The sequence below is a fragment of the Chamaea fasciata genome, unplaced genomic scaffold, assembly GCF_029207755.1.
Source record: "Chamaea fasciata isolate MVZ Bird 193981 ecotype frontalis unplaced genomic scaffold, bChaFas1.0.hap1 SCAF_4, whole genome shotgun sequence".
Taxonomy (NCBI): domain Eukaryota; kingdom Metazoa; phylum Chordata; class Aves; order Passeriformes; family Sylviidae; genus Chamaea; species Chamaea fasciata.
In genome coordinates, this window is record NW_027094089.1 from 31,228,343 (window position 1) to 31,242,121 (window position 13,779).

Sequence of the window (13,779 nt, forward strand, 5' to 3'; positions counted from 1 at the left end):
GATATTGGGACAGAGGTTCTCATCTTAAGTACATTCCAAAGCACAAGTACTTCAATATTTGGCAAAAGGCAATGTGAATTTAGTGTACCATGTGTTTGTAGCTTGGTGGGCTTCCTGCTAACCTGAAACAAGAAAAGCTTTAGGAATAATATAGTAAAAAAAAAATATTGCATAAGAGTATTTCTTTAATGAAAACTGTCTGTAAAATGGGACATCAGAAAAACAGTTCACTAGTTGCTAAATGAATCAAAGTTTTTTATGGCTAATGGTTTCATGTGTATAATATTTATGCATGTGGTGGAGTCTGATAATTAAAGACTGTTTTTCTACCTCTTTCTGTATCTTGCAGGCATACAGGAGTTTCCAGAAAATATAAAAAACTGTAAAGTCTTGACAGTTGTTGAGGCAAGCGTAAATCCAATTTCAAAGTAAGTTTGTACATTTTATATGTTTAATATTTTGTGCAAATACTACTGAGTCTTGAATTTGCCTCAAAACATGTGCCAGCCTTTGGAGGCGAGAGCTGAGTTCCCTGACAAATACCTTCACTGACCTTGTTGCACTGTGATCAAGTATAGCTATCTCATTAAAGTACTTTGGCAAAGTTAATAGGCTATGTGGACTATCCTTCATTATACCATGTAGCTTTGTCAGCTTGTTAAAATCCATCATTCTCTGTGGCTGTAGAGAAATGTACGAAGAGTTTTCTTAATAACAAAAATTAATTCTGGTTTAATATGCATTTCTGCTATAGTGACAGAATTAATTTGCCAGAAATCTCCACTGCCAGAGATACAACATACTCTTCTGGGGAAAAAAGGAGTTGTGTATTTTTTAATTTTTCCTGTTGTTTCCAGTTAATGCCTTCTTCACATTATATTACATGTCAGGAGATCACAAGTTCATAGCAAGACTACATTTATTTGTAGTTTTTATTGCCCGTAGACATTGTTCTCAATACTTAAAATAATTCATCTTATGGAGAACAACTATCTAGTGTGAATTTAAAGAAATTCAGCCTCTTAATTTAATTTTTTTCAGTATGTAGGACTATATTGTTGCTTAAGAAAATATTACTTAATGCCCTGAATAAAATTGAAACTAAGGTACTGCATTATTTTACTTTCATATAGGCTGCCAGATGGATTTTCTCAACTGTTAAACCTAACACAGCTGTACCTGAATGATGCTTTTCTTGAGTTTTTGCCAGCCAATTTTGGAAGGTAAGCTGAACATGAAAATTAATATCTACATTTAGTTTCAAGTTTCTGCAGAGCAGTTTCTTCTGGTTCTGAAGCAAAATGGGTGCTGAAGAAAGGGAAGAAGTCTACATTATGAATTTGCAATAGTTACAGGGGGAAAAAAAGCCCTGACTCTGTATCAGCAGCTTTTAATTTCGACTTCTGAAGGACAGACAGAATGCTTATGAATGGCATAAAACTCATTTACATTCTTGTTTTTTTTCCATCACTGGTCTGGTAAGTAAAGAAGATTAGTATTTTTGAAATTTGTGTTGCTTGTCATGTAGTAATTGAAGTGAAGCAAATAATGACAACTGTAATTCCACTTGTCCTGCCTGTACTGGATGCACAAATAACTTCGTGAACAACTATAACTCTCAAGTCCTTTATTGTCAGGAATATTTCTGAAAAACCTGGCATATTTATGGTGTGCTGATGATGCAAAACTGTTACATGTCATAGTTTTAGTACAGGGTAAATACTAATCTGCTACTCTGTAAAACAGATTAAACCTTGTGAGCAAAAGTGAAAGGGTAATACTCATAAAAGGAAAACTCCTGTCCATATCACACTACTTTTAACCATTTCTGCAGTTTTTCCCTCTCCATTCTTATTTTATGCTCTCTTTTCCTAGATTGTCACTTTCCTGACCCATCCCATGACCAGCAAGCATCTTTTTCATAAAATATAGCTGTTAGTTAAGCAATCATGTTGCTGAGTGAAAAGATTGCCTTAGGCTGTATAGTTATTTTTGGGTCAGCACAGTTGGCAAGAGATCAGCACAGCCCCCAGATAATGCTGCAGGAGTTGGGCAGATCAGATGAGCAATGGAACATAAGCACAGATGCTTTCCACTACTGACCATTAGCTTATTGGTCATCTGTGATCAGAGCTGTTGGCTTGCTCTCCTCTGTTACTAGTCATTCCCTGATGAATGATTAAGAGCACCAGATCTGCTCCATATTCAGCTATCAAAACAGCTGCTTATGGTGCAGAAGCTTTATTCTCATGCTTTATTCTTATGCACAAAGTTTGCGTTTCAAAAGCCCTCATAAGGGCTAAAGAGTATCTGGAGTATGGAAAATCTTGCTGGAATTCTGATGTTTGTCTAGGCTTTTTTCTGTTATATTTTTTAATAGTCTAATCAAATGGCAAGATTTTCATAGTAAAAACCACCAGTGTGGATGAAATGGAAGACTTCAGGTTGTCACAGTTGATCCTTTGAGTAGTTAATCTTACACATAATACACATCAAAAATTCTCATAATTTTTTCTTTGTCACTGTCAGCCTCTATAATGCTTAATGGTTAGTGAAATGAAGACATTAATTACTAACATAATAAGAATAAATCGGTTACTGAAGACAACTTGAAAGCCAATTCTCCATTGTAGTGTTTTGATAGGTATGAAGAATTCTGCCTTGTTTGTTAAAATCTAGTGACTTGCAGCATCCTGTTATATACCGAGGAGAATGAATTTAAATTAATAATGTACGTAAGTTTACCTGCTAAAACAGTGTTGCATAGAATACATAGTGTGCTATAGGAAAACAATGTTTAGATCAAATAAATTGGAAAACAATGAAACACTAAAATACCTTTTCAAAGTAAGACTCAGACCCCTGTGACATTGAATACTTCTCCTCTATAAGTGATGAGACTGCTCTGCCATCCCACAATTTTACAACTAGATGTACTTTCTAGTTCAAAGTCTTTTAACTTCAGAATATGGAAATACTTTTTTATAAACAAATATAAATCTCTGGTAGAAACTTTTGAAATATTTAATCTTATAAATGACAAGCATTCAGTTTTTTCCAGTTTGGTGCATTATGTTTTCTTGTATATGGCCTTACAGCTATTCTAATTCATTATTTAGGAATACGTGAAGTAACTGAGTTCTGTTGCCTGCCCTTACTGGCTACTATGGTCAGTAATAACGTCTCCTGAAAACTAAGCCAATATATATTACTGCTAACCAGATTTTTATGCTCTGTGTGTCAGGTTAGAAACCTGGTTTCTTACGTCTTTCTTTCTGATTGTTCATTGTTTCTACGGTTTAATTGCTGCCATTTCTCATGAGTGTTGTCCCCTGTTCTCTCACCTGCTGTATTTGTAATGTTCTCAAATCCCTCATTTTATTAGACTAAATAAAATTTTGTTTCCTTCTGGTGTGGTAGGTTTTCCTTTGTGTCTGATTATATTAATATATCTTGGAACAGGTTTCAGTTTTAATTTATCTTCTTTTTGACAGAGGATAGTGACATTTATAGCTATATTTAGAATTCGAATTGAGACCTCTTCATGGCTTGTACAGTGTCATGATTGTCTTTTTGTTTCTCTTGGAAATGTCTGTGGTTATGCTCCAGTGTTCCAATTATCCTTTTTGCAGATGCCTCGTGTCATTTCTTACATGATTAACTGATGTATTGGACAGTTCAGTTAGAAATGGCTGATGCCTACAAGGAAATCCTAAGTACTTGGCTTGGTGCCATGGCATCTTGTCTTTTTTTCTATTTTTTTTAGTCCTTAAGGCTGTACAGTTTTCTTTTTCCCATTATGGTGTCTTACTAAATCACTGTATTGTCTGTGACATAAGCCAAGTTAAACATTTTTCTGATATTTAAGAAAACATGAAAAAATTGCTATTAAAAGATACTGAACAGGATAGTCCTGGAAAGGGTCTTTGAACACCTCTATCACTACTAACCCAACACTCAGCCTGATGCTTAGGAAAGAAATTTTTGATAATGGATAGCACTTTTAGTATATCCATGCAGTGTTTTATTGGATTTATCTCCATGCTTTATTCTTGTCTTCAGAATTTGTGCTAAAGCTTTTCATAATTGTGAGGTCAAGATTATGCCATCTTTATTCCCCTTTTTTATGGATATTGTATATTTGCTGTCCTTCAATGATGTTGTTCTTGTCCAGCCTGTTAGACTTACTGAAAGTCACCAGACTTTTGATACGATGTACCCATTCCTTTGGAATTTTCAGGTGACAAAGTGGGGTTTTTTCCTTCATTCCCAAATTCAAAATTGAATGCACTGATATTGGCACAGATTGTGGCATTAGCCTTCATGCTAGTGCAGAGATATCTGAGAATTATTATGCTTGCCTAAGAAAATCCTATCTGTTGTATCTGAATACATAATGTGTATTTACGTTTAAATACACAAATATAGAAGCAGAACGTGTTAAACTGGAAACTCACTGTTTGCCCACTTTGAGACAGAGTTTTAAAAGGGAAACATTATTTACTAATGGTTGTTTAAGATAAGCAAGGATTTATCTTCAGTGTAATTCTAAAAATCTGGGAATGTTGTCTATAATGGGATATTGCGTCCAGAGCCTCTTTACTGTGATGTTGCAATTAATTTACTTTATATCTACTTCCTCAATAATTTGCTAGTAGTACCTGTAGTAGTAGATGGTTTCAGTAGTATCTGCCTCAGGATATTTTTTGCATAAATGGACAGTGATAATCAAATTTAGTTACGTATGTGTATGTATGTGTTTTGCAGAAACGTCTAAATGCAGCCTGATGCATACCTTTTTATTCCACTTGCCTTTGCATTTCAGTAACAATTTAAAATAAAAACACTCTGCTTTAGGAAAACTGCAGAGGAGGCGTAAAGTAAGGAACATCTCTCAGTGCAATATTTTTAGATTTCCAAGGAATGACTGTCGTACATCAGGTGTCAAGTGTACCTGCTGCATGTTTCTTTTACATTTTTACAGGCGGTATAGTTAAAGAAATCAGGTTTAGGAAGGATATTGATCTTCTCCTGGAAAATTGTTCATTTAGAGATTTTGTTTTATTGAAAGGTTGTGATGCATTTTAAAAGCAGGCTAAGATGTTTATGATTAAAGAACAGTACTGAAAAATAGTTTTAAGCTATTACAGACTGTATATTTCCAGTTGAATAATACCTTTTACAGCTTCGTGCATTGGTGATGTGCAGATAATTGTGTGGTGATGGGTTTTTCAAGTTCAGTAATTAAATATTTCTGTACAAGTAGACAGATCTTTGCCACAGAGTGGCTCAGATAGTATATATTCTGCCACTATGAATTCCATTTTTCCTAAAGTATAGGGGAATTAGTTCTCTATTTCTTTTCCAAATTAAATGCCGCTTCTTCAGGTACCGTATGGTTCTGACGCTCAGCTTGGATGGATGCTGGATGCTTAGCACCAGCTATTGAGAAATCAGCTAGACCTAGTATTTGATGTGTATTTTTATTTTAAGGTTGAATTAGCTCTTCAGTCGTAATGGAAGATGTGACAACTGCTTCAGTTCAGTATTTCTCATAAATTACTTGAAGAAAAATATCTGTTTAGACACAGCATGTATCTCCCAGCCAGGAGAGGTTGAGAATGTTTTCCTAGTAGCTTCTGCAAAGCTCTACATGTAAGAAATTCAGTATTTGTATCTTCAGTCTCTTGGGGCTATCTGAGCAAAGATTAGAACAGGAAACAAGGTGACAAAGCTGTGAACATTTCTGTCACGAAAGGCAATCTCTTGGTTCACAGAACTAGCTTATTGCAAGTGTCATACAGTCAGTTCTGGCTAAAGTCAGCAAAGTGTGGGTGTGCATATTTATAGTTCAGCATATGAAGGGAGATTTGCTGCCACTGCACTCAACGGAAATTTGACTGCAAACGTGAGTTATGAAGAAAAAACTACAAGCTGTGTAGCTACCTTCCCTGTCAGCAAAGCAGAACACCAGCTGAAGCCTAATGCAGTGCTTGGTTTAGAAATCAAAGCCCAAAATTTTTATTCACATCAAAGAGTTCTTAAAAAATTATGGTTTGTACTAGATTGGTATGTTTGGGTGCTGGTAGAGTGGGATGCCTAGGAAGTCTTTCCCACTTATGTTCTAGATCAACAGCAGTGCGATTACCATGAATGGGGTTTTTATTAGGGTATTCTTTCACCACTGTTAGGATGTTGGGGTTTTGCAGGTTTTTTTAGAAGCTGGAGGGAGGAGGTTCCCCTCCAGCAGCTGCTACCAGATGGTGAGTACTGCTTGCAGTGCTGGGCTGCACTGACCTCTCCTCTCTTTCAAGGTGACCCTCACATTCTTAGGTTATTTTGGGAATGGCAGATTGCTGCTTTCAAACTCATCCAAAAATGAGTGAATGTCTAGAGGAAAAAGAAATACTGTTTTCAGCTTTCTATTTCTATGCGAAGTACAGCTCCTACCACTTAATTAAAATTCAGGTTTTTTTCTCTGTCCTTACAACACACTAGTTAAGCATCTTCAGGAAAGACTGGTCCATTCACTAAGCTCCTTTCTGAATCAGGAACCTTAATGCCCTGTTTTGTGTTCTGTGAGGGCTGTCACTGGGTCACATGTAGAAATCTTGCCAATTGTAATCCAACCTTTATTTAAACTGAATCAGTTTCTTAATTTTTTTTTAACAAATAGAGCTTTGTCACTTCTGTCCCAGTACAAAAAGTTTCACTGGGAATAGTACATTGCTTGTATGTGAAGACTGCTTGGAACTCACCTTGGCTAAGCAGTTGAGTTGGGATTTAGAGGTTATTTGTCTTGCAGCCAAGGATTTACTGGGAAAAAGTCAAACTACTTTCTAACAGAAATATCAAAATGGATTCAGAAGCTGACTAGAAAGAGAATATGTAAGGAAATCCGAGATTATTTTAAAGCTCTCAGGTGGAAGACTACAGGTATTCCTCAGATAAGGCTCTTTGTATTAAACTATTGGATGTATTGTCAGTAGTAGAAGTTGAACATCTTTAATTGTGCAAAGTGATCCTATGTTTCTATTATTTCCTGTGTACTTTTCATTATGATAATAACATGTACCCATAATTAATCCAATGAAGTGTTTCAAAATCTTTGGGATGAAGAAGAACAAATGTGTTGAAACAGGTGCAGAAAAGCAGACAAAATCTAGTTTGTTGCTTTACCAAAATCAAACGCCAACCTATGAATTTAAAATAACATGCAAATTTTACACAAGATTTCCCCTTAATGTTACAGAAATAAATTTTCGAACTTACAGATTTTTTTTTTCTTTTAATTCTGTAATATAAGTAAGTTCAGAGATTGCTTTTGTCATTTAATACAGAATATTGTAGTAATTTGTTATGTCTTTCTGTTACAGATTAACTAAACTCCAGATATTGGAACTTAGAGAAAACCAGTTAAAAATATTGCCAAAGTAAGTACAGTATAATTCTAGAAATTCCTACAGCATTTGTTTTAATATTAATCCATTTGTACCTCTCTCCTAAAATCTAGCATTTTTCTAGTCCCCGCCTTGCAATTCTCACTTCATCAAACAAGCCCACGCTGATGGTTATGCTATTCCTCCTGTTTCTATGAACAAGAGCAATGCTCAGAATATTCTGACTGGCACTCTGGAGCTCCAAGCGGGTTGACAAAGATATAAGAGGTCAACGAAGAAGGAAACAAATCCCAAAAATGGGTTGTGAATAGCCACCTGCAGAGTCATGAATATGTTGTGGTGTACTGTAAAAGTGATTTTTCTCTGGCAACCGAAATTGGTAGAGTTGCTGGTTTTGATGGATGTAAGAAGTTTTGGTGGAGAAGAGGAGGCTCTAACAGTTGAATATTCACTCTGTCCAACTCATGCTAGGAGGCACTTAGATGCAGTAGGCTGAAATGGAAATTGCCAGCTCTTCAAATACAACGGCTAGTTTTTTTAGTGACTGTAGCTGATTATATGCTTAAAACATGATCAAGATTTATGTTCTATTGGAATTCCCTTTTTAAGTGCCTAGATACTGTACTGTGGTGTCTGCTGAATAAACAAGCCAGAACTCATGTCTGGAATGACATGCACATCATCAGAAAGCGAGAATTTACATCTTCAAAGTGTGAAGCATTCTGTGGTATAAATACTCTCAATTCTCTTCGGCTCTCTCTGCTATCACTAGTTTTCAGCAGAAAAAGATTAGAGGACATGTAATTTAGAGTGGTAGCTCTCTAAATTAAGTTACTCCCAACTGAGGAACGGTAGCTATAATTAAATCTTACAGCTAATACAGATTTTGTTTATAAGATCACTCTGACCTTAATTGCCATAATTAACACTAACAGCGTGAATTACATGACGTATTTTTAAAAACCTAGTTTACTCTTGTAGTGATGAGACAGTAAAACATGCTTTAATGTGTTTAAGTCAAACATACCCTCTGTTGAAGGTGCTGGGAAACTTTTTATTGACTTCAATGTTTTCAGAGTTCTATTCTTGATTGAAAACTAAACAGCAGCTGTCATGAAGAAGTCCCCTTGTTGCACTTCTGTAATAATCTATAGTACATACTGAGCTACCAGCTTTATTTTTCTATTCTGGTACTCTCACAGAAGATGCTGTACAGCTTTAAAAACTGTAGAAAATTCAAAGCAGATTTTTGGTGTTAATAAGATGTAGCAGTGGGTCCTAATATTTTTGTTATAGAATACCATTATATTTTCTTTTTCTTCTGTGACTCTCAGCTTTGTAACATTCTTACAGTGAATTCTTTCCTATTCCTATATAAATTCTACAGCATCAAACTAGCCCTCTTTCTGAGTAAAATATGCACATAATTTTTGACACTAAAATGTGCAGTACTTGAAAGAATGTTAATCAAAATGAGTAATCAATGCCAACACACTGCATCAGCCTTACTTTATGCCAGACTTTTTGCCAAATATGTATCATTTTGTTTGGAGCTTATCCACAGCCAAATAATGGCTGCAAGTGGCAGCATTATCATGTGGAACAGCTGGATGAAACTTACTTCTACTGAAAGGAAACCAAAAAACACACAGAGACTATTTTAGAAGCATTTTTCTGATAGGTAGACTGGGAAAATGGTCCAGCAAAAATACGGCACTTTTTTTTTTTTTTTTAAGTTTCTATAGCCTAATTGTCAATAAAAAGAGTACGTTTTTTAGAAAGAAGCAAGTTGTTTGAGAGAAAAATTACAGTGATTCAGGGCCCAATCTTGCCATCACACACCCCCCTTGAATTGTATGCCATTTGATGTAAGCTGTAGTGTTAACCTTAGTGAAGCTCTCTGTATACAACAACAGAATCTGAAGCATAATTTAGGCTATCTGATCCCTTAGTATTGAGTACAGTTGATGCCAGGTTCAATAATATTAATTATGAAAGAGACTTTCAGTTTATGGGAGGGATTACATAGTGTCATGTCAAAGATGAAAATAGGTGTAACTCCATAATCTAGTTAATGTTTGTTTCAACATCATTTGGTATTGAATTTTCCTGCTACCATTGGAAGCCTTGTTTGCTTTTTGTCTGAAGGTATCTCTCCATCAACAATACAGAAAAGCAAGGAGATATTTGTCCTAGAATATCTGTGCAAAGAGCAGGGAAAGAAGGGAATATTTTGGAGACCCTCATTTTGCAAACACGTCTGTGTATGTTTTGTAGTTGAGTGGATGTGTTTGCTAGATCAGTCATTTTGGAAAGAGAAAAAAAGGGCCCCAAATCAATAAAGTTATCTTGTTAACCTGTCATTCTTATATAACATTGGTTTACATAGTGTAGTCTATGAACTTTCCAAAGTTACCGATAGATCTTTTAAAGGAGTTCTTCAGCAGTGCTTCTGGGAGACTCTTTGGGGCAAATTTGTTAGGAACCTACAGCACTGAAATTGGTACTGGCATGGTCTCACAAAGCTTTGAGAGATAAATCTTCTGCAGGATTTTAGAGGGACTCAGGTAATTTTAGTTAGGAATTGAAAAAGAATGTTAGCGCTCTGATCATCATGTAATCCTGTTCATTAGCTTCAAGAAATGAGGGAAATTGTTTCTTAGAGTCTTCTGAAAGTAGTTTTCTCATGTTTTATTGGGGGTTTTTCTTTCATTAGGACAGTAGGAATGTTAGCTAGTGTCTTTCCTTCAAAGCTTGTGTATAATATTTGTACAGTGCAAAAAAATGCTTCTGCTGCTTTTGTCTTGGTCTTGTCTTTACCGACTTATGCTAAATTCCTAGTTAGTCCCCAGCTTAATTACTCCAGTGTCATGAAAGTCAAATTTCTAAACAAATGTTGAGTATCCTTTTTGGAGATTATTTCATGATTAATATTAATAATCACATTAAATTACTTCCAGTAAATATGAAATTTTCCAATATATTATTTTTGAACTGTATGTTCACAGCAGCTATAAATCTTGCTGTATTTGAATATAAACTGAAGCTTTGAATAGCTGCATAGAGTATCTTGTGCTCGTGCAATTGTTTCTAGAAGGAACTAGTGTGATATTCTGACAATATACAAGACTCTACCATTTAGAAGCTCTTATAATTAATTTTTCCAGAATTTTATAGTATGTACAGTTGCAGTTTATATATGAAAGTTTCAGATACTACTAATCATTCTGTGAAAATCTATTATTACATAAACACATGAATGTGATTTCATATGAGGGATTCACAGTCTCTTAAAAAATAGTTTCAGGTAGAACTGCTGTTGACTGTGAAGTACCCATTGTGTAAACCACCATGTGCAGTGGTAGATAATCTCTATGGCGTCCCCAAAGTGAACTGGAATAGAGGAAAAAATGTTTCCAAAATACAGCTTGAAGTAATGGATTTTACTTTTGTTTCAGACATTGATTTAGTATTTGCTATAAGTTAGGTTAAAGAGTATTGATGTGTCACAAAATCCTATTTAGTGATCTCATTTAATGTATGACTATAGAAAAAATTAGGGTTCCAAAACCACATCACATGGAAGCAACTTAGCAGCCTGGAGAGGTAAAGGGTGGTGTTGGATACTGTGATTCAATAGTGCTCTTCTCTGTTTTAACTGATCACTAGGCAGTAGTCTTTCTTTGAGAAGAAAGCATGTAGTTAACCAGCCTTTGACTGCTGAAGGGACATACTGTGACTGTGGGTGGAAAGCTGAACCACTCAAAAGAAGAGATGTGCTGCATTACTCTTTATCGTGAAGATTTCTTCACTGGTCTTTAGTTTTTGCAAGCTCATCTTGCAGCCTCAACTGTGTTGCAGTGTACTCTTTGCGTAACACTTAGCAGTCTGCAGGATCAGTGATATGTGCCTGATGTGTGAAAAATTTATCTTTAATTAGGTAGCATTTCAGTTACAGCATAGCATCACTACTTAATAATGATTACTAGATTTTTGTAAATCTGAAAGATTTGATGTAGCTAGTATTTTCTTAGACCTAATTCTTTATTAATCCTCTTCCTGTGCAGAACCATGTCCAGACTGACTCAGCTGGAGAGACTGGACTTAGGAAGTAATGAATTCACAGAAGTGGTGAGTTTTGCCTTAGTAAAAGAGCTCTCTCTGCATCTTTTATAAATCCCCTTGTCCTTTGATCTGTTTTTAAAAATATGAAAACACAAACATCATCTCGAGTTTTGCTACCAAGTATTATTTATACCTTATACTACTCTATGGAACCTGTTATAGAAATTATGTGTGTGATCCTATGAATATGTTTCTACTCCATTTTAAAATAATACTCTGTTACCCTGCTGGGAAATAATTGATAGTTAAATGTATTTGAATTAGAAACATAATTGTTTGGCTTAGAATAAATTCTAACCACTTATTGATTATCAGGTATTGAATGTTACAGTTTTGTGCATAACCTGTTTTTATTATTGTTCAGAAACTATTTAGATCTGAGGGAAACTATATTAAATCTGAATGTTGTTCAAAGAAGTATTTACAGTTAAGGTGCTCTGATTTTTCCTTCAGCATGCATTGACTAGTTTCCTTTTTGTGGTCTCACAGGCAAATATGTCTTGTATTTAAGAGTCTCTCTGCTTTTACTTTCCCCGGTAAAGGAATTGAAACAGAAGTATAATGAAACTTGCTGACCTGCAACACAATAGAGTCAAACCTTTGTGTGCTTCTAGGAGAAATAGCTGAACACTTGCCTAGTGATATGATTTGGAAAGTAGGGGAGTTTATTTAAGGAATTTTTCTTTATTATGAGTAAACATCTAGCCTGTACCATGACTGCCATATTCTCATCACAGGGTAGGTATTTGTGTGGGAGCCTTAAACTAATGTTTAAATTATGACTTCCTCTTGGAGAATGAGTTGTTGGGAGTCAGGACTGCAACTTAAACAGAAATCCTGTCTATTTACTATATAACAAAACTTACTTAGCATTTATCTCAACTTGATTTAACTGATTAAGGTGCAGTAGTACCTCTTTTGTATTTCTTTCTCAGGAGGAAAGTTTAAATAGGAAAGCGTATGCAACATGGTCGTTTACCAAGATGGGGTCTTTTCCTGATAAACAAGACACTTTTCACAATAAATTGTAGTGGAAACACAATCCTGCACTTCATTTTATGGATGGAGTGGTTTGCCTGTATCATGGAGATGCACCCTTTGTTGATAGAAAAATGAAATTTGTTTTGATTTTCCCCCAAACCAAAAAATCACTGGGGTTTTTGAAAAATGGGTCCTCTAAGTTGATGAAATTTAAGGGTTTTTAGACCTCCTCCATCAAAATTGGGCACATAACATGTACTTAGAGTGTGCACCTGTTGAAAAATAGTATTTTCTGTAAAAGACACCAAACCAACAGAAAGCCTTTCTCTAAAGATTATTTAGTGCTGTAGTCAAGTTCTTCAAAGTTTTTGTGTATCTGGTCTATATTTTAATTTCAAAAGTGAATTATCTGGGTTTTTTTGATGACCCAATGAAAAAAAGTGGGTGTAACAGCTACAGTAACACATTAATAAAGTTGCAATAGACAAATCACTGTAGTTGTTTTAGCCATTCACTGGGGTTTTTCCATAAGATTTTTTTAAAAAAATGGCTTCTCATTACAGCCTGAAGTACTTGAACAACTGAGTGGATTAAAGGAATTTTGGATGGATGGTAATAGACTAACACTTATTCCTGGGGTAAGTCCTTTTGCTGTGTTAAACATAGAGTATTTTAAATTCCATGGGTACTTGCTTTGTCACTGATCATGTGCATTGAAGTTGTTTCATAATTTTAGAGTTACTTAAAGCCAAAAGGCTAAATGGCACTTGGATGCTTAACTAGTCCAGTTAGAAATTATCATTGCTTATGAGAGCTGTGTTCACAGCTTTTTGTTTTGGTTCTTCTTTTTATTGAAAGTTATGTATTTCTCATCTAAAAATTGTGTTGCAATTCAGGAAAACAAGTAAAAATCCTGAATAAAATTTAGGTTTGAATGGCCCTTCCAGAAAGGGATTAGTCTATGTTAGACAGTAAGCAGGAATATACAGAATAAATACATTGTGTGGATTTTTATTGGTCATAGCTGTAAAACACGCAGTGCCAATTCCAGTGCTGTGTAAACAGGGAGCATAGCTAATTCCTAAGAAAACAGTCTGTTGACTTTGTATGGGTTCCTGACATCTTTCAGAATTACATCTGGTCCAGGCTGACCTATTATTACAGTACTTGAGAACCTGTGCTTAAGTTGTAGCAAACTAATAAATGAGTATTTGAAATCTGGGAAGCAGCTGGCATGTTTCCAATTTTAAAATCACTAGCAGTTATGTGAAAT

At 35.2% G+C, this 13,779-nt stretch overlaps 1 protein-coding gene across 7 annotated transcripts in view; it reads left to right on the forward strand.

The window, feature by feature from the left end:
• Positions 1 to 13,779, forward strand: part of ERBIN (erbb2 interacting protein) — a 118,247-nt gene that overhangs the window by 70,752 nt on the left and 33,716 nt on the right. For all 7 annotated transcript variants that reach the window (XM_066181228.1, XM_066181224.1, XM_066181222.1 and 4 more), the window contains 5 exons: positions 350 to 428; positions 1,134 to 1,223; positions 7,377 to 7,433; positions 11,468 to 11,531; positions 13,070 to 13,144. In XM_066181228.1, coding sequence (XP_066037325.1) covers positions 350 to 428; positions 1,134 to 1,223; positions 7,377 to 7,433; positions 11,468 to 11,531; positions 13,070 to 13,144 — 365 coding nt within the window. The remainder of the gene's footprint in view (positions 1 to 349; positions 429 to 1,133; positions 1,224 to 7,376; positions 7,434 to 11,467; positions 11,532 to 13,069; positions 13,145 to 13,779) is intronic.